General features: G+C 40.8%; 2 protein-coding genes across 3 annotated transcripts; one reads left to right on the plus strand and one right to left on the minus strand.

Moving 5' to 3' along the window:
* Window positions 1-408: 408 nt before the first annotated feature.
* On the minus strand, window positions 409-14,677 carry LOC135475443 (phosphatidylinositol N-acetylglucosaminyltransferase subunit A-like). Its single transcript, XM_064755345.1, has 13 exons — window positions 14,484-14,677; window positions 13,219-13,378; window positions 12,415-12,571; window positions 11,655-11,777; window positions 10,830-11,005; window positions 10,215-10,330; window positions 8,845-8,952; window positions 5,228-5,334; window positions 4,358-4,440; window positions 3,524-3,609; window positions 2,333-2,513; window positions 1,394-1,493; window positions 409-783 (listed from the first exon to the last, which is right to left on the minus strand). The coding sequence occupies exons 2-13, from the start codon at window positions 13,233-13,235 to the stop codon at window positions 658-660; spliced, it is 1,380 nt and encodes a 459-aa protein (XP_064611415.1). The 5' UTR covers window positions 13,236-13,378; window positions 14,484-14,677; the 3' UTR covers window positions 409-657.
* A 164-nt stretch (window positions 14,678-14,841) lies between these two features.
* LOC135475379 (uncharacterized) lies at window positions 14,842-20,476 on the plus strand. Of its 2 annotated transcripts, none has more exons than XM_064755250.1 (3): window positions 14,842-14,935; window positions 17,531-17,632; window positions 18,101-20,476. In XM_064755250.1, the coding sequence occupies exons 1-3, from the start codon at window positions 14,867-14,869 to the stop codon at window positions 20,027-20,029; spliced, it is 2,100 nt and encodes a 699-aa protein (XP_064611320.1). In that variant the 5' UTR covers window positions 14,842-14,866; the 3' UTR covers window positions 20,030-20,476. The 2 variants fall into 2 exon arrangements, with proteins under 2 accessions (XP_064611320.1, XP_064611321.1); XM_064755251.1 differs by lacking the exon at window positions 14,842-14,935 and adding an exon at window positions 17,086-17,379.
* Window positions 20,477-21,264: the final 788 nt, after the last annotated feature.

Consider the following 21,264-nt stretch of genomic DNA (forward strand, 5'->3'; position numbering starts at 1 on the left):
TATCTGCACCAGTATATTGGACTTAAAGCAGTGAAACTACAGCCCCAAACTGTCAGACCTTGGTTTTTGTCAAAAACCTCCATGTTTTAGTCAGTAAAATCATATTCTCACAACTGTGCAAAGCACAAAAGACAATTAAGATCAAATATGATTAAAAATTTGATTAAAATTAAAGTCTACTGTCAGTTTTGATTGATACTTTGTAAACATACTTGTACATGTAGTTTAAACTTTTATATGTACTTCCGTAATTAATATCCTGAGAAAGTTTTGATAATGATCGCTACATTTACAATTTTTTTTTTTTTTTTTATAAAAATGAAAATAATAAGATAACAAAAAATAACAATAAAGCATCATAAATCTTATTTGTGAAAATGTATATATTCCAGAAGAATGGTAGGATTCTGTTAAAATATTACTGATTGATTTGATTTGTTTATAGTTTGAGGGAATCTGGTTGATACTCAGTAAATAATCTCCATGATTTCATTCGTAAACACATGTTACATGGTATAAAAAGGTAAAAAACAGTGTACGATATAAAAGTATTTCTGCTACTGGAAATAACACAAGTGACCATTGTAAAAACATTGCATAGTCCATAAGATAATTGTCAATGTCTTTACACAGTACTTCAGCTAAATTCAGCCTTTGTCAAGAGAAATGAGCTTTGTGAGCTTTCCTTTTTAACCGTTTCCGTACACGTCCATTTGGTTCTATGACATGGGGAAGTCCCTGTTCTACTGATTTTCGGGGGAATTCTGGAGCCCTCTCAAAGCCCTGCAGAACAGAGAAGTAAAGCACATTTTTTATCCATTCACAGGTACAGCTGTATAGATAGGCTGATTACTCAATACTGTGTTTCACCTAAACTGTAGCATCTTTCAATTTTGCTTTATTGATTAATCCACTTTTTAAGGCCACTTAAAAAGATTTTTTTGTGAAATTTGATTAACACATCAGAAAATCTTAAGGGATGGTATTGAGCATCACTTAAGGCCTTTACATGCCTGAGAAAGTGCATATTTGCAGATTAAACTTTAGGTGAAATAAGGTACACCTTGTTTTCAGTCCATAAAAAAAAACAACCATAAGCTGCCCCTGTCAAGCCCCTGACCAGTGAGGTCTGGTGTTCCAATCCAGTATTTGGTCTTTCAGCTGCTAGATTCACCTGATTACATCTAGAGGTTTGTCAAAGATGTTTCCGGTCTCTGACCATTAACCTAATCGCCGTCATGTATAAAGTTAAAGTTCATGCGTACAGCTTTTTATCAACAAAATTAAACTTTTAATTAGTTTGCAGTATAAAACCGACTTTGCACATTTTATCAGACATTAGATGTCAAAACAATAGGATACTGCTATCCTTCAAAATACACAAAATACAAACCTCTGAGGGGAACATCCACTGTAGTAGCAGTAAGACAAAACAATTCAACATGACCGCTATCACAAACAGTTTTCCTGCCAAAGGACCACAGCCATAATACCTAAGGGGATAAATTGATCAGGATTTTAATAAAAAATCAGTATATGGAATGGGAATACCTGCAAGTTCATCTTGTAAAAAGTGAGCTAGATTCACTTAGGGGAATGTGTAACCTTATTTGTTTGAGGGGGATTGGGCCGTGGATAAGTGGTTTGACGCGCTCGCCAATTAACTGCTAGCACATATGGGACACAGATTCAAACCTATCCTTGGACACTGAATTTGTGACAATAAAAACGCATTCATCTGGCCATTTGCAGTGTAATCTTCATTAAAGACCACTTATCTTAAAATATAAATATAATGTCACATGTGGAAACTAAAGCAATTTTTAAGTGGAATTTATGCAAAGAATTCTCATGAAAATGATTTGTTTGTGTCAAGATTCAAGCTGTGCAAAACTGTGCAAATTTTTTCTCTACACTGCACAGTTCACTCAGAATGTTTCCAAATATTGGTCGCAGAGGTGGTTGAAAAGGTTGAAGAATTAGGGTATGGCAGGCACTCCCGTTTCCTCCACCCATAAAAACCAACTGCCATCATATAAGCGTAAAATTCTTGAGTGTGACATTAAACAACAATCAAATCAATAAACAAATAAATTATTTGCTTGAGACTCATTGTCAATACAGGTAGTTCAAACTTCCATCCACTGTGTTAATTTTCTTAAAAATGAAAGTTCTTAATTAATCGTGAGGCACCTGGTCAAGAATCTACATATCAGAAGGTTAAGCATTATTCAGGGTTTCACTATAAAGCCAGAAGATGCATGCTTTCATCACCAGTTCCACTTGGAAACACTACTACAGTGCCTCAAAACTGCCCTGAAGTCCAACTTACGTGGAGATTCTTTCCTGCAGATCTGGGGAAGGGGTGGTCATCACAGCATCATATACAAGCTCTGTCCTGCGGGCGACATCCTGCCAGGTGTACAAGTCTCTCACAGCCATGTGTGTAGCGTAAGGGTCTACACTTCCCTCACGACATTTCACTATAGCCTTCTCCAGCTCGACAACAAGGCCTGTTGAATTAACATACCATTTTAAAGGAGAAGAAAACTTAAAACAATGACACTATAGGCTGGAAAGAGCACATTTTTTTTCTATCTGGTGGTGCCTTCTGCATAATTTTGCAATTTTTCCTCGCCATACATGAAAGTCTGAAAACGGCCAAGCTGGCATAAATCGCTGAGTTCATCACGTCCTCCATCTTTAAAACCCTGTAATTTATGCTGGGGATGTGTTGCCTCTCAGCCAATGAGAGTTGTTAAAACTGCCGGCTTGTTCGTGTAGACTTGGAACTTACGTCCAACATTCCGGTTTCCTGATCATCAAGCGGAATATGAACTGTACTGTTCGGAACCTTCTGGGAAGAAGAGTTCTATCGGAAATGTACGAACTGCACTTCGGCCGTTTCCTGCGGCAGTTCTCCTCCTAACACAGAAGACTTCAGGACTAGTTCTTAGGCAAAATGGAGTCGCCCACAGCGGAATTTGGCGCTGACTTTATTTATAATTTATCAACTTCAGGTACATATTACAATTTTTTTATGGCATGCATCTGCAAGGAAATTCATACTCTTTTGATATTTAAATTTTCTACTCCTTTAAGATCCAGGGGTCATTTGTTCACGTGCCTGGCTTAAATATTAATACCGGTACCATTCTAATCATACTCCAAAACTAATGGGACTTTATTTTAGACTGAAGATAATATAGGGATTAAATGCTAATTCACTGTTGAATTACTGGGTCCAGTACCTCAAAGAACATACGATCAAAAAAAAAAAACTTTTAATTTTTTAGCGATTGAATTTTAATTTTCTCAATTCCCGAATACTTCAGTGATGGATATATACACAGTCTACTTTTACTTACATGTGTTATCAAACAATAAATATCATAAAGAAAAAAATGAACTTTCGCTGGACAAACTACAGATGTTTATTGCAGACACAGCTAACATTACGGAATATGAAGAAAAAATGCTTATTCTTCATGCTGTCTTACCAGACAGGATAGCAGTTACTTACAGGAGACGCTGGGCTCAGCCAGAAAGATTGCCCCTGGGGGGAGGACCTCTGGTATACCACCCACCTTAGTGCTCACCACCTGTAAGCTGCCAAACATCACAAAAACACCCACCGATTATTTACATACATATGCATTTATATGAGTAGTATCATTTGCTATATTGCTTTCACTTTTTGACTACGGCGTAAAACACCAATCAAATAAATAAATTTGATTTATCCACGTTTGCTGATGCCTTATTAAGGTAGTCAAGTTTTCAGATACCTTGCTAAGAGCACTGGTCCACATCAGTTTCTTTCAGCTATAAACCTGATCATAATTGTAGATTATTTAAATTTATTTCTTTCGATTTTGTTCAATGCCATACTCAAGAATTTTTACATAAACCATGTACACGTATATGATGGTGGCATTTTGGACAGAAAATTAAGCTTGATAAAAAAAAAAGTTTGTGCATCAGCCTTGTATGGTCATGCAGTATGAATGCACTGAAAAGGTGAAACTTTTTAAAACCTGGCAATACTTTGTGTCTCTCAGTTTTCAATTTCAATTTAAAACTGTTTTGCAATAAGGGCCAACGTTACATTTCGCAAACCAATTTTTTTCTAAAATTAAATAATAAATGCATCTTCTCTGACATGTCTTAGAGAAAACACAATTAGATACATCAGCTTTCTGGCTTCTCTCCTTTTCTTGAGACTAAGTACACAGAAAGACACATACTACGACTAATGAATACTGGCAATAAATCTTTCTTTTGAAGCTGTAGTGGAACTGTTTTATTCTACTAATGTGAAAAGAAAATGAATGCGGATATAATAACAAGGTCTCACCCACAACAAGCCCCTTCCACAATTGCAATACAAAAAGCTTCCGTCAATGACGTGTTGAGAAATATATCGCCCTGCACTAAAACCTGCAAAATGATTTACTAGTATTAACAAATATTTACATACACATGAACATGTATGTGTATTTCCAAGATTCTTGAATGGCCAAACTTAATGGGAACTCGCAAAACTCCTTTCCCCCGGTAACAAGACAGTATAAAGCTATGAACTCTTGTTCTTCTTCTTACATCAAAACTATCGGTGAATGTGTGCTCCTAAAACACATATGAAGTAAACACAGACTGGACCTTTTGTGTAGCTCATCACTGAGGTTCCAATTCATGTTAGCTAAAAACATGCCAGACATGTGGCTACATTTAGACATTGAGCACTGACATGGTGGTATATGGTATTTGACTTCTACACCAGCAATCAAAATTATCAATGAACAGGCAAGGTCACCTCACATGTAAACCTCATCATACATATTATAATTTATTGATTTAATCCAAACATAATGAACGTAAATGTTCACTGATACGACTGTGGTGAGATTTAATATGTCTAGAGGAAACAAGAGTGACCAAAATAAATCGCATCTATCTCCTGGAAACCTCTTAATTTAAATCCGCAGCAGAACTTTTGACAGCTTGATTCAATCCTGCGACTTCAGTGGTCAAGGGTAGATCTGCTACAGTGAGACCATTGCTTTGGACGGTGAACCAGGGAAGGTCCCTCATCCCTACCCCACTCATGAAAGAAGACGACAGCCAAGCTTGTTGGAGCACATACAGCATCACTTTTCAGCAAGAACTCTATAAACTCAAGCCAAAGTCTGCTGGTACATGTATCTTCTGGAATATGTATCTTTACCTCTTGTACTTTACTGTGTTCCAGGCTGCCTAGGAGATGAACTCTGTCATGTAGCTCATATTTCTCCCTTACTTCCTCCAGGAGAATCCTCTTTGGACCATTCCCACCTGCACATCATGAACAGACATATATTTATTTATTTATTTATTTATTGACAGGTGTTTAACGACAGTTGTTTAACAGCCTTTTTACTCTCAAGTCAAGCCCAATATGTATGCCACTAACATGCAGGGAACTTCAGGCTAGACCACCAGGAATCCTCACAATTCCCTCTCCAGGGCTGAGGGGGCTAAGACTGCCCACCACCCCGTGTACTGATCCATTCTAAGAGCACCAGAAATACTCCACGAATCCTCACAATTCCCTGCCCAGGAATGAGGGGGCTGAGACTGGCCCACCACCCCGTGTTCTGATCGATTCCAAGAGCACCAGAAATACTCCAGGAATCCTCACAATTCCCTGCCCAGGAATGAGGGGGCTAAGACTGCCCACCACCCCGTGTACTGATCGATTCCAAGAGCACCAGAAATACTCCAGGAATCCTCACAATTCCCTCTCCAGGGCTGAGGGGGTTGAGACTGGCCCACCACACTGTGTGCTGATCGATTCCAAGAGCACCAGAAATACTCCAGGAATCCTCACAATTCCCTGCCCAGGAATGAGGGGGCTGAGGGGGCTGAGACTGGCTCACCACACCGTGTGCTAATCGATTCCAAGAGCACCAGAAATACTCCAGGAATCCTCACAATTCCCTCTCCAGGGCTGAGGGGGCTGAGGGGGCTAAGACTGGCCCACCACACCGTGTGCTGATCGATTCCAAGACGAGCAGAAATACTCCAGGAATCCTCACAATTCCCTCTCCAGGGCTGAGGGGGCTGAGGGGACTGAGACTGGCCCACCACACCGTGTGCTGATCGATTCTATGAGCACCAGAAATACTCCAGGAATCCTCACATTTCCCTCTCCAGGGCTGAGGGGGCTGAGACTGGCCCACCACCCCGTGTACTGATCCATTCTAAGAGCACCAGAAATACTCACGGAATCCTCACAATTGCCTGCCCAGGAATGAGGGGACTGAGACTGGCCCACCACATCGTGTGCTGATCGATTCCAAGAGCACCAGAAATACTCCAGGAATCCTCACAATTCCCTCTCCAGGGCTGAGGGGGCTGAGGGGGCTAAGACTGGCCCACCACACTGTGTGCTGATCGATTCCAAGAGCACCAGAAATACTCCAGGAATCCTCACAATTCCCTGCCCAGGAATGAGGGGACTGAAACTGGCCCACCACACCGTGTGCTGATCGATTCCAAGACGAGCAGAAATACTCCAGGAATCCTCACAATTCCCTCTCCAGGGCTGAGGGGGTTGAGGGGCTGAGACTGGCCCACCACCCCGTGTGCTGATCGATTCCAAGAGCACCAGAAAAACTCCAGGAATCCTCACAATTCTCTCTCCAGGGCTGAGGGGGTTGAGACTGGCCCACCACACTGTGTGCTGATCGATTCCAAGAGCACCAGAAATACTCCAGGAATCCTCACAATTCCCTGCCCAGGAATGAGGGGGCTGAGGGGGCTGAGACTGGCCCACCACACTGTGTGCTGATCGATTCCAAGAGCACCAGAAATACTCCAGGAATCCTCACAATTCCCTCTCCAGGGCTGAGGGGGCTGAGGGGGCTAAGACTGGCCCACCACACCGTGTGCTGATCGATTCCAAGACGAGCAGAAATACTCCAGGAATCCTCACAATTCCCTCTCCAGGAATGAGGGGGCTGAGACTGGCCCACCACCCCATGTACTGATCCATTCTAAGAGCACCAGAATATACTCACGGAATCCTCACAATTCCCTGCCCAGGAATGAGGGGACTGAGACTGGCCCACCACACCATGTGCTGATCGACTCCAAGAGCACCAGAAATACTCCAGGAATCCTCACAATTCCCTCTCCAGGGCTGAGGGGGCTAAGACTGGCCCACCACACTGTGTGCTGATCGATTCCAAGAGCACCAGAAATACTCCAGGAATCCTCACAATTCCCTGCCCAGGAATGAGGGGACTGAGACTGGCCCACCACACCGTGTGCTGATCGATTCCAAGAGCACCAGAAAAACTCCAGGAATCCTCACAATTCTCTCTCCAGGGCTGAGGGGGTTGAGACTGACCCACCACACTGTGTGCTGATCGATTCCAAGAGCACCAGAAATACTCCAGGAATCCTCACAATTCCCTGCCCAGGAATGAGGGGGCTGAGGGGGCTGAGACTGGCTCACCACACCCTGTGCTGATCGATTCCAAGAGCACCAGAAATACTCCAGGAATCCTCACAATTCCCTCTCCAGGGCTGAGGGGCTTGAGGGGGCTAAGACTGGCCCACCACACCGTGTGCTGATCGATTCCAAGACGAGCAGAAATACTCCAGGAATCCTCACAATTCCCTCTCCAGGGCTGAGGGGGCTGAGGGGACTGAGACTGGCCCACCACACCGTGTGCTGATCGATTCTATGAGCACCAGAAATACTCCAGGAATCCTCACAATTCCCTCTCCAGTGCTGAGGGGGCTGAGACTGGCCCACCACCCCGTGTACTGATCCATTCTAAGAGCACCAGAAATACTCACGGAATCCTCACAATTCCCTGCCCAGGAATGAGGGTACTGAGACTGGCCCACCACACCGTGTGCTGATCGATTCCAAGAGCACCAGAAATACTCCAGGAATCCTCACAATTCCCTCTCCAGGGCTGAGGGGGCTGAGGGGGCTAAGACTGGCCCACCACACTGTGTGCTGATCGATTCCAAGAGCACCAGAAATACTCCAGGAATCCTCACAATTCCCTGCCCAGGAATGAGGGGACTGAAACTGGCCCACCACACCGTGTGCTGATCGATTCCAAGACGAGCAGAAATACTCCAGGAATCCTCACAATTCCCTCTCCAGGGCTGAGGGGGTTGAGGGGCTGAGACTGGCCCACCACCCCGTGTGCTGATCGATTCCAAGAGCACCAGAAAAACTCCAGGAATCCTCACAATTCTCTCTCCAGGGCTGAGGGGGTTGAGACTGGCCCACCACACTGTGTGCTGATCGATTCCAAGAGCACCAGAAATACTCCAGGAATCCTCACAATTCCCTCTCCAGGGCTGAGGGGGCTAAGACTGGCCCACCACACCGTGTGCTGATCGATTCCAAGAAACACATCTCCATTGCACTCCACCACCAGCCCAGTGGCGCTTAGTGCCTGGAGTTTACTGTCTGGTGTTTAGTGCTTTGCATGCTGAAGTGTTTTTCACTTATATGATTGCTGTCAGTTTATAGGTCAAGAAAACTATAATTGTACCCATTGCATTAATTCCTTAACTCTATATCAGTTAAAGGTTAGCAGCATGTCATGCATTCTTAAACCACTGTATCAGTGATTCGTATACATATCAAGTATGCAGTACAGTGATAAACAGAGGCATGTACATGTACATGTACTAAGTGCATGTACTAAGTACATTTTGAATAAGATCAACCTTTCGTATCATGAGAAGAAAACAGATGAAACATCACGCAGAAAGCAATGCTATGCACATTCAATTTTTCTGGATAGATAGCATTTCCACTGATATACTGACCAATAATAAACTGGACGTCTGGGTGTTTAAGACAGAGCTCTGGGATGATTCCGGCCAGTAGGTCCATTCCTTTCCTGTACACAAGACGACTGACCACCACTATGGTCACTGCAAAAGAATTAGGGATAGATATACCTGTATGTAAATACAAAACGAGAATTCTAACTTAATATATGGTAAATTACCTACAGTTTCGCCCTGGGACTCGGAAATTGTATCCCAGGGTTCATTGCGTTGATTGTGATTGTTAATGACTGAGCGCCGCTGGAGAGCATCAAGGATGGTCAGGGGATTATACTGACAGTTCAAGAGTGTAATAAACAAGCTAACGCTTCACTGAGCAGTTACTCTATGCTCCTCCCACCAACAGTTCATGTTTTCCTCAGTTTTAATCATAATAATTTTAGTACTTGCACTTCACAATAGGTTGATTGTCTTGTTATTATTATTTTGTGATAAATGGGAATTTGGGAGAAAACTTTGTGGAGATTAAGTGTGACTAACCAGTACCTTTACCCATGTGGAGTGTCATGCCAAATATCGGTATCTGAGTTTAAACCTCAGGGCTCTCCGTATACAAAGCTGTGGCAGAATTTAGCACACAAATCACTCTTTTTTGTTGTCTTGCCGCAACTCAGATTGTGCCAAAGTAAATGACAAGAACTCACATGTGACACTTCAGGTCATTTACCGTAATTACAAGAGGACAGACGACATACGGTACATGTATATTTTCATGATTTAGGACATAGAACTTCATCACAGCCATATGTATTGTATTTTTGTTTCATTTGTATGGCATATTCAACAATACTTCACATCTATAAAACTGCTGGTAATACTTTCGAGCAGGGGAAAGTGGGATGGGAAGAAACAACCAACGCTCAACAGACACCTCAAACCTCTGGCAATCGGGTGTACCTGAGTTGTACATGTATAAGCAGGTAGAACACTTAACCTCATTGGTTAATAGTTAGGGAACAGAGACAGTACAGAAGGCACTCCCTGGGTGCTTTGTTTAATGAATCTTCCTGAAAGAGTGTGGCTGTTTGTATGCATTTCCCGTAGGTCCCTGCCTGACTACATCAGATCAAGTTCATGTACCTGATGAACAGGAAATATTCTTCAGTACCACATAAAAACACAAGTAAAATATTAAAATAAGTGACAAAGTGTACACCAACTAAACACACAATTTCACACTTTTTTCCTGATGATCAAAAATACCGAAAACAGCTTTAATATCAAGATCTTCACATATGAACCTCTGTTGCATCGTGTATCCCATTCATTATACAATCCTTTTCTATAATGTGATCCAACACATGAAATCATTAAAATTTCCCGTGCATCACAAAGATTGACCTTACCTTTGCCAGCATGTCTCTTACTAGGATCTGGTGTAAACATAGCTGCGTCTACAGCATTGGGGATTACTGACACTTTGTCTGGAGCAATGGAGGCTCTAAGCACTGTATTCTCCTTGCTGTAAACAGGTGAACACATCACAGACTTACATGGAATGCTAAGCTTCTTAAACCAAGGTAAACACATCACAGGCAGGATCTGTCTGAATGGGGTCTACTGCTTTGCTCAAGAATTTATTAGTTTGCAAAAGAAGACAAGTTCTGTGGTCCCCACTATAAAACTATCACTACATGTTTGCCATTTCAAAATACAGAAATTTATGCATGCCCATCTCTAAGATAAAGATAGTTACCATTTGCCTGTGATGTTGAATATATGATTTTAGAGTCAACAACTCTCGTGGGTATGACAAAATTGGATTTCAAAACTGTAGACTGGTGAACACAAATGAACTCTAAATCCATTAGAGAGTACAACACCATATAAGCCATACAGCCGAAGTGGAGTTAATGCTTTATAGTCAGTCTTATCATTGAATTCCTCATAAATTTGTCAAACATCACCTGACTGCCATTAGTAATTCAGGAGTACCCAGTAACATGTATTTTAAAAATTACCTTGTATGAGATACACATATCACATGACTGCAATCAGCCAATGAAAACTTGAGAACCTTGTTGGTGAGGATGGAACTGGCATCGGCAAACCCAAACAAAGAATGGTCTGTGAAAATGGCCTTGAGTCCCATGGTACGTGCATGAAACATGGCTTCATGGGCCAAGGTGGAGAAGGCCTACAACACAGAGAATAAGTTCAATACAACAACAGAGTCATGAGAGTGACACTGGCTTGACATTTGATTCTATGGCAAAATGATGGCTTTGCTTCACAGCAAGGTAGACATGCATTATCCTCTACATATGTATCTTTACAATGACAATTCTTGTTGACTTATTAAAAACCATCAATATTGTAATATTTGACAATCAAACCTAATTAAGAACATAATTCAGAAAATTAATCTAATTCTGTTTTATTAGTTTTCTATATTTTATACATCACCCCAAGTTAAAATGTTTTGTAAAGCAACAACTACAAAGGCAAAGGCATGTCACTCTGTCATTGTAATGCCCTGTCTTAAAATGTGCGGTCATTCACATATTAATCTTTGCCCATAAATCGTTTTAATGGCTTGTTCAAATTGTAAAACGTGGATTACATAAATATTACAACATTAACATGAAGCATGTTACTCGGCACTGTACCTAAAGCATAATTTTATCAGTCCACAAAAAATAATGTCGTCAGGACATGCTTAAATAAAGACCTTGTAAACATGTGAAAAGCTTCAAGAATTGTAGTAGTAGAAGTCAGCTACACTACTCCACTCGATAGTAGCACGGATAAAAAGTTTACAGTTTTCACAAAAAAATTATACTCACGGAATGGCCATGTACAATAGAGATGCTTTCTCGTATAAAAATATTCCTGAGAAGTGGGAATGTTGTAAAGATGGTGGGCAGGATGCACTGGTTATACATTGTCACAAATGGCAGGTAGTATACCTGACAAATTGAAAATAAACACCTTGTAACACCTATGTATGTATGTCTTACTAAACAGGATACAAAATGGGGATGATTGTGTAAGTGTTACACTTTTTTCTGTTAATTTTTTCAGTGATGCAATTTGTATCTTATGTTTGGCCAGGATTGAAAGTTTACACAGACAATACTTTGTTAATAATGCCATGCCTTCTTTCACCTTGGGTTTGCAACATGGAGATCATTCGACAAAGACGCCCTCGTTCATTCACCTCATTGTGAAAGCAAAACACAAGAACTAATACATTGTTTCAAGTATGAATGACTGAAACCACCAATGATATCACTACATTCTAGAAGCAAACCGAAATCTACAACAGCTTGCCTTTTTTCATACAAGGTAAGATTGAACAATACTAATATATTAATAGTACCTAATGGTGGAAATATTTTCATACATAAAAATGATCACATATTTCTGAAAATTCAAAGTGTTGCAGTTCACCAGAAAGCATAATAATACCTAACAGACCCCAAATAACTGACAATAGTTTAGTACAATTTTGAGTAAACATTATGGTGTTTTATGAACATGGTGATGCTAGTTCCATTTGTAAAAATTGGTCTCTTCCTTTAACAGAGTCAAGTGCTGTCTTACTTTAAGGCCATTGGTGAGGTAGCGCACACCTCGTCTGTCACCATAGAAATGGGTGATGATGATGACCTTGTGACCTCTGGCTAAGAGACACTGGGAGAGTTGGTATATGTGACTCTCCACCCCTCCCATGTTCGGGTAGAAGAAATCTGATACCATGCTGTGGAAGACAAAAGTACGGAAATCAACAGATACAAGAATAAAAAGTAAAACACAATTAAAGTCTTGCAGAGTGCATTATTGATCAGTAACAACTGTACATCAATTCTGTGACATTTACATGCATCTTGAATGAATTTGACTGGCCGCAAGAAAATTTAGAGAATTAGTCGTTTATCAAACAGTTTATAGTGTTTTTTCCCTGCCTCAAATAGCAACACCAAAATATACATCTTGCCTATGTAACTCAGCCTGAAGTGAGTGGTCCTGACTGTCTCTGGAGAATCAAACCAAAACAGTAATGCCACCAGTACACACTCCATGCTCCGCCATCTACAGCAATGTTGCTGCTAGGGTGATAGATGAAGAAGCATAAAAATTTACTGCATGTGTTATTGTTTTGGTTCTTCAGTATACTTCGGACTAAGTTGAGACGGAATACTTATCAATATTTGTGTCGAAGATTTGTTGCAATTTGAAGAGTGGTAAAAATACTATGGACTTTGAGTATTTTTATTTCAATTTACCCAGGAGTGTCTCTGTGGCTAATAGCAATAGTACAGAGTCTTGTCAAAGAGATGCTAAGGGTCTACAAAAGACACATGGTATCCTTTATGACACATGGAGACATAAAATTACTACACTTACCACACATTGTGCTTCATGCTCAAACAGATGTTGATTTCTGTTGATTTCTGTCATTTGAGACTGTAACTCAAATTTGTTTTCTGCAGCTTCTACTTAAGAGAGAATCATTTCTTCTGTAGGTCAATGGCATCCCAACAAATGCACTGTTCAGATTTGAATCCTGTCAAAACATCACGCAAAGGTTTGATGACAAATATTAACTTGAGTGACAAAGAGACCAAATTTGGTTAACTTTCCATTTAATACATATGCACACATGTAAGTAATGGAAACCAACTTTGGAAGTAATTTCTCGGGTATTGATGTCTCATAACTGGTTATCTAATAAAACTGGTTATCCGCTTTGTCATGTTAGGGCAAGGAATGTAAACATACTTAAGTACATGTATCACCTACACCTATGTCTACTTGCAAACTCAAAAGTTTAAAACTATAATGATGAAGCTCAAAAGGTATAAACAATATGATATGCTCCACATTTTAAGATGTACAAAGACGCTTTTATTTTATACAGAACGTAAATCTCTGTTCAACATACTAAGAATGGAAAAGAGTAGGAACATCATTTTACTTTTCTAATTATGGTGCATGAATTCATTAACTTTAGCACATTAATTACATTAGTTTTTAGTCCTATACAATATGACCAGTTCTCTGTCAACATAACTTGAGAAGTGTGTAACACAGTTACCATCATTCATTTCACTTTAATCGCTAACCTAGTTGACATAGTGAACTATTCAACTACATGCATAAACATGATACTGATAAGCTCCCGCCCTGTCTACTCATGACGCAAGTGTCATGTTACTCTGTGGGAAATGCCTGATTTGCTCATTGGCAGACAGTTCGTTATGATGCGTTTGCCATTCAGACTTTTGTCGCAACACCGATTTGCTCATTGGCAGACAGTCAGTCAACTTTGGGATATTATTTGAATCGTGTTTTAAGTGAGATGGCTACAGTGTAAGTTGCCTACATGTACATGCAACTGCTGCGGCGACCAGTTCTCTGTCAACATAACTTGAGAAGTGTGTAACACAGTTACCATCATTCATTTCACTTTAATCGCTAACCTAGTTGACATAGTGAACTATTCAACTACATGCATAAACATGATACTGATAAGCTCCCGCCCTGTCTACTCATGACGCAAGTGTCATGTTACTCTGTGGGAAATGCCTGATTTGCTCATTGGCAGACAGTTCGTTATGATGCGTTTGCCATTCAGACTTTTGTCGCAACACCGAACAAGACATACGTACCAAGTTCATTGATAATACATCCATGATTCCCCTCTGACATTATATCGAAGTTGACATGCTTGTCACCGGATATACGACTTGTAACCATTTGCACCTCCAGACAAACGAGAGGTGCAATTTCATACCGACGTAGAAGTGGATAAATTTACCAACTTCTGAGCCAAAGGTAGGTATAAAAGATTTAGTTTCAAGACAGCCAGACGTCAAAACATGCATATATTTAGTTTCTTTGATGCGTAAGGTGTGAAATTCGCAAATGATTTGTTCCTTGTGTCGCGCGCATCTGTCACCGACCGGACCCCCATCGGATCCCAGTTTTCGTTGTAAGGACTTTTTCTACCTCCACGCTGAAGAGCCAACGTTGCGCGAGAAGAAAAGACAAGATGCCGGGGTCTCGCCGAAGTAAATACAGACGTAAAAGCAGAAGTCCGATCAAAGTTAAGCTTGTGAAGGTAGGAATAAGCTCGGTTTGTACTTAAAGATGTTACTAAATAAGAAACGGTGAATATGGTGTGTGTTGGTTGTATCATTGGTGGTCCATATTTCGGCAAATTAATGTTGACCCGCAGACATTCGCCATGACGAAAAATGCCCGCGTTTTAGTGCGCCAGCATTCCGTGACCCAGTTTTACACTCGGCTGGCCGATTTGGCTTTGCAGCGGCTGTAAATTCTGTTTATATCTACATTTGAGAAAATGACCACAGTCAGTAAACGGCTGAGAACTATTTCGCGTCTTTCACGCTGTGTAGAAATTTTCAGTGATATTGATGAGATAGTGACAAAACTTGGATTTGACCTGCTACCATTGTCACTGACAGACAAACACTGACAGTGACAGTGAAAGAAATTCCGTTTAGTTTGACTGCTGTGAAAATCCCAGAATGTAGCCTAAACTTCTCTAAGTCAGTGATACAAATTCTCTCAGACAGCATGACATTCTCTATTATGCACTGACAGACTGTATCATTTTGTTGTGATGGGCCTAAAGTGATTTGTTTAATACTAGACATGCTCATGTTACCATTATATTTTAGGGAACATGTTTCATAATTTAGTTATGTAACTGGGAACACTGTTTTTTTTTTTTTGTTTTTTTTTTTAATATTTGTTTATTTTGATCATTATGTATATTTATTTATTTTATTTTGGGGGGTTATTTTTGTTTATTGCCTATTGGCTTGTTATGAAGCCTAAAAGTTTAGCAATCAGAAGGCCCATTGCAGTTGCCCAAAATGAGGAGTGGCTTAAATGGATCGCACGCAGAGAGTCTTTGTCAAGGAGACTATATCATTTGACAGCTCACCTTGTGGAAATGTTCTCCTGAATATCCAGATTACCCTTATTCTTCTAATTTTTGGGACAGATAGTTGCATTTCTTTCCTCGCTTTTTGGAAAAGGAAAGATATGAGTTGTTCATTAGATGGGTTAACCATGTGAGAAAAAAGAAACTAAATGTTGATGTCAAATCAGTCATTTAAATTGTGCATGACAATTGCAGTCCTTTTGCCGTATATTGGTATAAAATATATTTTCTGCAAACTCTGCCCGGTTTCCTCCCACCATATTGCTGGCTGCTGTCGTATAAGTGAAATATTCTTGAGTGCGTCATAAAACACCAATCAAATAAATAAATAAATTCTGCAAACACAGATGGAGTGCCCTACATAGACACAAGGATTTATATTGTACATAAAAATTTATACTGGTACATAGGAAACATGGGGAGATCTGCACGTTTTAGTTGATGGCATTGTATTGAGTTGGTATGTAATTAGTGTAACAATAACATTAATTAATTGTTTGTATATTATATATATGTTGCACATATTAATTTTTGTTTGATCAGGATTATTTTAAGCCTTTCCTTCTTGTGATATGTTTAGTATAAACTAAGATATGGTAGAAACAGATTTGCAGATACATGGATCTGACATCAGGAAACCGTAATTTCCAGGATGTTATTCTGCATTTATGCTTAGAATGCTTTGTGTCAAATGTCTTTCAGGCCAAGCCACATGACCATAATTTTTGAAGAAACAGTGCATCATTTGTTCATCTTGAAAATTTTTAGCTGTCTGCAAGTTGCCTTTCAATCCTCCCACCTTAATGCTGGCCGCCATCGTATGAATGAAATGTTTTGAATACAGCGTGAAACATCAAATAAATAAATACATCAGTCAGTCAACTGATTTGACAAATCAAAAAAAAAAACCTGTTTCACCTTGGAATTTTAGATTTATAAATATGTTCCAAACACTACAAGATGCCCTTTACACTTTACTCCACTGAAATGTTCTGAGTCTGGCTACTTCTAGTCAGGGTGACTTACAAATAAAAAAAATCTTCAGGATGGACAGTGATTTTACAAAGAGATATATGTCCCTAAATGAGTTAACTAGGTGAAAGTAACAATAAAGTAAATGGGTTTTTTTTTACTGAATTGTGGTATATACACTAGGGGCAGCAAGGTGGTTTCCAAGTCATGTACGTGTAAGTTCTGAAAATATGACCAACCTCTTAAGGTTTTATAAATGCTAGGCACCCAAGCTAGAAGATACATTCATATAACTTTAGCATGGGTGGTGAACATCTGTGTGTCATCATGTGAGAAAGTTACTTGCCAAATGCTCTAGGCTTATTTTAGGCACTCAGTTCTCCTTTGCCCTCAATTTTGGCCTGTATAATTGAAATATTGATGAGTATAGCATTAAACCCAAACCAATCTATTAAATGAATACATAGGTATAAGATGGATCAGAATCTCGTGACTGCCTTGGTGACCTGAGGTTTAGATGGTTAGCCTCGGAGTTGGGAAACCTGGGAACCCAGTTGGTTATACCAAAGACTTCAAAAATGGAGCTTGTTGCTGCCTTGCTGGGCGCTCAGGACGGTGAGGTTAGAGCAAGAAAGCAGGACTCAGAAAGTAATTCCCAGTCTTACTATTTGAAACTTAAGAAAGAACTATAATATCATAGTTGCAGTTGTGTGAGTGTATAATGAGTGTATAAGATTTTTAATGACTGTTTCTTTTTTTTTCTTCTTTAAGACCTCTCCAAAGAAAGGAAGATACATAAAGGCTGAACCCAAGTATGAAAGTGAGTCAGATGATCAGGAAGAGGTTGACAATGGAGATACCAGCCAAGCTACAGTAAGTGTATTCACATAACATGTACACACTCAGAAATACAAGTTCTTTATTTATTTATTTATTTATTTGATTAGTGTTTTACACCGTACTCAAGAATATTTCACTTATACAACGGCAGCCAGCATTATGGTGGGAGGAAACCGGGCAGAGCCCAGGGGAAACCCACGACCATCTGCAGGAGAGGAAGCCAGCATGAGCTGGCAAGTTCTTTAAGTTGTATTGTAACTGATATTGTGCGAATGATTAAGGCTATAGTCTAACAAACTACTGGAATAAAAAAAAAAGGGCATGGAGAGTTAATATAGAAAAGGACATGACACTTTGAAGTGTGCCAGAGGAAAGATAACAATTCAGTAACTGGTATCTGGCCTTTGTGATTGTCGACGCTAAAGTTTTCATGTTTCTTCCGCTATTTTATAATGTAGGTAATGATGAAAGAGTCTTAGGATTTCTTCTAATCGTTTTCAGAGATCTTCATCCAAAAGACAGCCCTACAGGAAGAATTATTCGATGAAAGATCTTCTTAATGCCTACAATATGGTAAAGTATGAAAACATGCCTGTTCAGACAGCTGCCAAGACTTTTGGGGTCCCCTCAACTACCCTTCGCGATCGGGTTCGAGGGAATGTGAACCTGGAAAGCGTTCGACCTGGCCCATCTTCACTCCTGTCAATTGAGCAGGAAATGACCCTGGTAGATCACATCAGTTACATGGCTTCCATTGGCTGTGGTTACACACGCAGTGACATATTTGACCTGGCCACAAGCCTAGCTGTTCATTTAGGGCTCATTGAAGAAGGGCGGCAGCTGCAGAGAAGCTGGTACCGACGATTTAGGTCTAGATGGCCAGTGATAAATGCAGTAAGGCCAAAGAAAAACTCCAGGAAGCGCTCTCAGGCCGCTATTGCTCTAGAACAAGAGTCCATCAAAAAGTATTTTGAAGAGTTGCGAGCAGTTCTAGAAAAACATGATCTTTTGGAAAAACCTCAGCGAATCTTTACCTATGATGAAAGCTTCGTCCCCCAAACTCGAGACATGGATGCACCAGAAACGTGTGCAAAGATTCTGGGATGTGGCAATGGGATCGGGAGTGCTCTACCGCCATACCTTGTTTTTCCAGAAAGCCCAGATCCAGCCTGTGAAAGACCTGATGATAAAGTTGTTCAGAGTGCACCACCAGGAAGTCTTATTAGGTTCAGGGAAAATTATGATGATTGGTCGGAAGCAGAAATATTTCAGGACTACGTTCAAGCTCATTTCTTGAAATCTGCAGAAGTTGGAGGCGCTACACCAGAGGATCCTGTTCTGATATTGTATGACCGCACTAAACACCACATCAGCTCCTGTATTGACTGGGCTAGAAAACTCAACGTGGTGCTGTTTTTGTTGCCACCTTTTTATGGCTACGCAGCAAGAAGCGAAGAAATCGGTTGCTTAGGGCAGCTTAAACGTATTTGCTTGCAAGAGTGCCATAAGTTCTTGTTCTTCAACTTGGGTAAGGTGGTGAACAAAACAGAACTTTGCAAATTCATTTGTCAATCCTATGAAAAAGTTATGACCCCAACTAATCTGATCGCTCTGTTTAGAAAAACTGGAACGTACCCTTACAACCCTGATGGTATTGCAAAGGACCGACTGCATGCCTATATCATCATGCCCAACCAGGAAAAAGTCGCCAAGACTTCCGACACGCTGACGTCGGCCTTCATACAACAGACCCGGAGCAAGGCGCGCAAAACTCCCAAAAAAGGGAAAACCACAAAGCGTGCAACAGTGACCACGTCCAGAGGGAAGCGCAAAGTCAAGAAGGAAGTATCCAGTGAATCTGACTCTGAGTTTGATTGGGACTCTGGGCCAGAGTCTGCTGAAGCCGAGTCAGATCCAGACTCAGAAGTAGAAATAAGGAGGTCTCCAAGGTCATCCAGGACGTCAGGGTTCACGGTGAAACGGTCTGTGGAGCTGATCACAGCCGAGGTGACGGACAGTTCCAGGGAGACGCAGACAGAGCAAAGTGTCACCGTGCCGGTGCACAATGTCCTGACCGAAGGCGTTCCTGAGCCAGAAGTGCCTGATGAGGAAGAAGAATATACCTGCTACACTGACGGAGAGCTATTTGCCTTGCGCTGTGTCATCTGCAAAAAGTACAACCCGCCTCCTACGTTTATGACAGAGGGCGAGTCCGTGATCAGTTGGACGCAGTGTGATTCCTGTCAGGCCTGGAGTCATCTCTGTTGCTCAACCCTCTCCATTCCCTTCCCAGATTGCCCTTTCCTGTGTCCAACCTGCACCGCAGAGTTCAAGCTCTTCTGCAACAACTTCACCTCGGCCAACATTACGGAGTGGCTGAATGCCAAGAGGGCAATAACCGAAAACATTCTCAGTGCACAAAATGGCTGAACCTTTGTTCAGGTGTATCTACTTTTCTCGCACGCAGATATTCCACTTCACGTTTCCGTATGAAATGCCAGGAAACAAGTGACAGTGCTTTATTCGACTGTCATAGAAATGTGAAAAATATCTGTGTTAGCTGCACCGCAAAACTTGCAGTTAGTTGATTCATTTTTTACTTCAGAACTTTGACTCTATTCAGACTCATCAAAAATCTGTGTTGAATTCTGTAGAATATTTTACCTGCGAGTATGCTGGCAGTGAGTCACATGAAAATGAATTTGTACATGATTTGATGGTTGAATGATTAACCAATTTTACTGAATCGTTTACTGGAATACATGTAAAATATACACGTCAGTCAAATTCAAGAACCTGGCAAGACACAAAATTCGCCAAAAAAGAATGAAATAAATGTTTTTGTGCTGTTTTTCCTCTTCATAAATAAACTAAATATTCTTTGTTTTTGTTGACTTTATACCTTTTGGATAAGGAATATCCTGAATAAAAGCATTGATATCATGTGTTTCCGTTAGCCTTTTATTTCTTTTCTCAGTCGGCTAGAGTAAGATGAAACGAAATGTAGACCAGCAGCTGCATGGGAAGGTAATCGTACATCTTTTAACTTTTCTATTGGACCTTTCTACTGGCATTCGTGTAGAGGGAAAATTCAACAGTGTTATGGCCTCGATGTTGCGACTGTCAGGCTCTTCACTATTAAGGGCACCTGCCCCGATGTTTCAGTTGGTAGAGCGTTCACTTCGGGGATCGGAGCTCCAGGGTCATTTCTGGATCGGTTCACACCTAAGACTTTAAGAGGAAGTTGCAGTTTCCTCGCTTGACGTTCAACCTTAAGGGGAATAGCAACAACTGGTTGACCCGTATCAGTATTATGGCTCGGGTGGGTCGGCTTACTTGCCTTCCGAAAGTCGTCTCAGTGAAGCAGCACTAGACAAAAGAGCGGTGGAAATCCGTCCCGCGAGGAAGCATATTACATGCTTTTAAGGATTAATTCGCCGACATATGACTGAAAAATGAAGTACGACGTTAAACCCCAAGCACTCGCTTATAAGATCGCTTGTTCAAATACAACTCTGGTTGTTATAGCTGCGGACTTAAGTCAGGTAAGGGCAAAGGTCTAATCGGTGGTTTACTCCGAACTCCTACACCTATCAACCTGGCCACCGTCACAATAAGTGTGTCTAAAAACAATTCTTTGTGGCGTTAAAACAGTAATCAATTAG

This window comes from Liolophura sinensis, chromosome 9, assembly GCF_032854445.1.
Source record: "Liolophura sinensis isolate JHLJ2023 chromosome 9, CUHK_Ljap_v2, whole genome shotgun sequence".
In the NCBI taxonomy this organism is placed as follows: Eukaryota; Metazoa; Mollusca; class Polyplacophora; order Chitonida; family Chitonidae; genus Liolophura; species Liolophura sinensis.

Excerpts from the sequence above, each read along its gene's own strand:
- LOC135475443 (XM_064755345.1), bottom strand. Across the intron at positions 11,778-12,414 it reads ACCTCACCAATGGCCTTAAA|GTATACTACCTGCCATTTGT; the intron begins GTAAGACAGCAC and ends TCAATTTGTCAG. Across the intron at positions 10,331-10,829 it reads ATATGTGTATCTCATACAAG|CAAGGAGAATACAGTGCTTA; the intron begins GTAATTTTTAAA and ends ACCTGTTTACAG.
- LOC135475379 (XM_064755250.1), top strand. The coding sequence starts at position 14,867 with ATGCCGGGGTCTCGCCGAAGTAAATACAGACGTAAAAGCAGAAGTCCG. Across the intron at positions 14,936-17,530 it reads TCAAAGTTAAGCTTGTGAAG|ACCTCTCCAAAGAAAGGAAG; the intron begins GTAGGAATAAGC and ends TTCTTCTTTAAG. Across the intron at positions 17,633-18,100 it reads GAGATACCAGCCAAGCTACA|AGATCTTCATCCAAAAGACA; the intron begins GTAAGTGTATTC and ends AATCGTTTTCAG.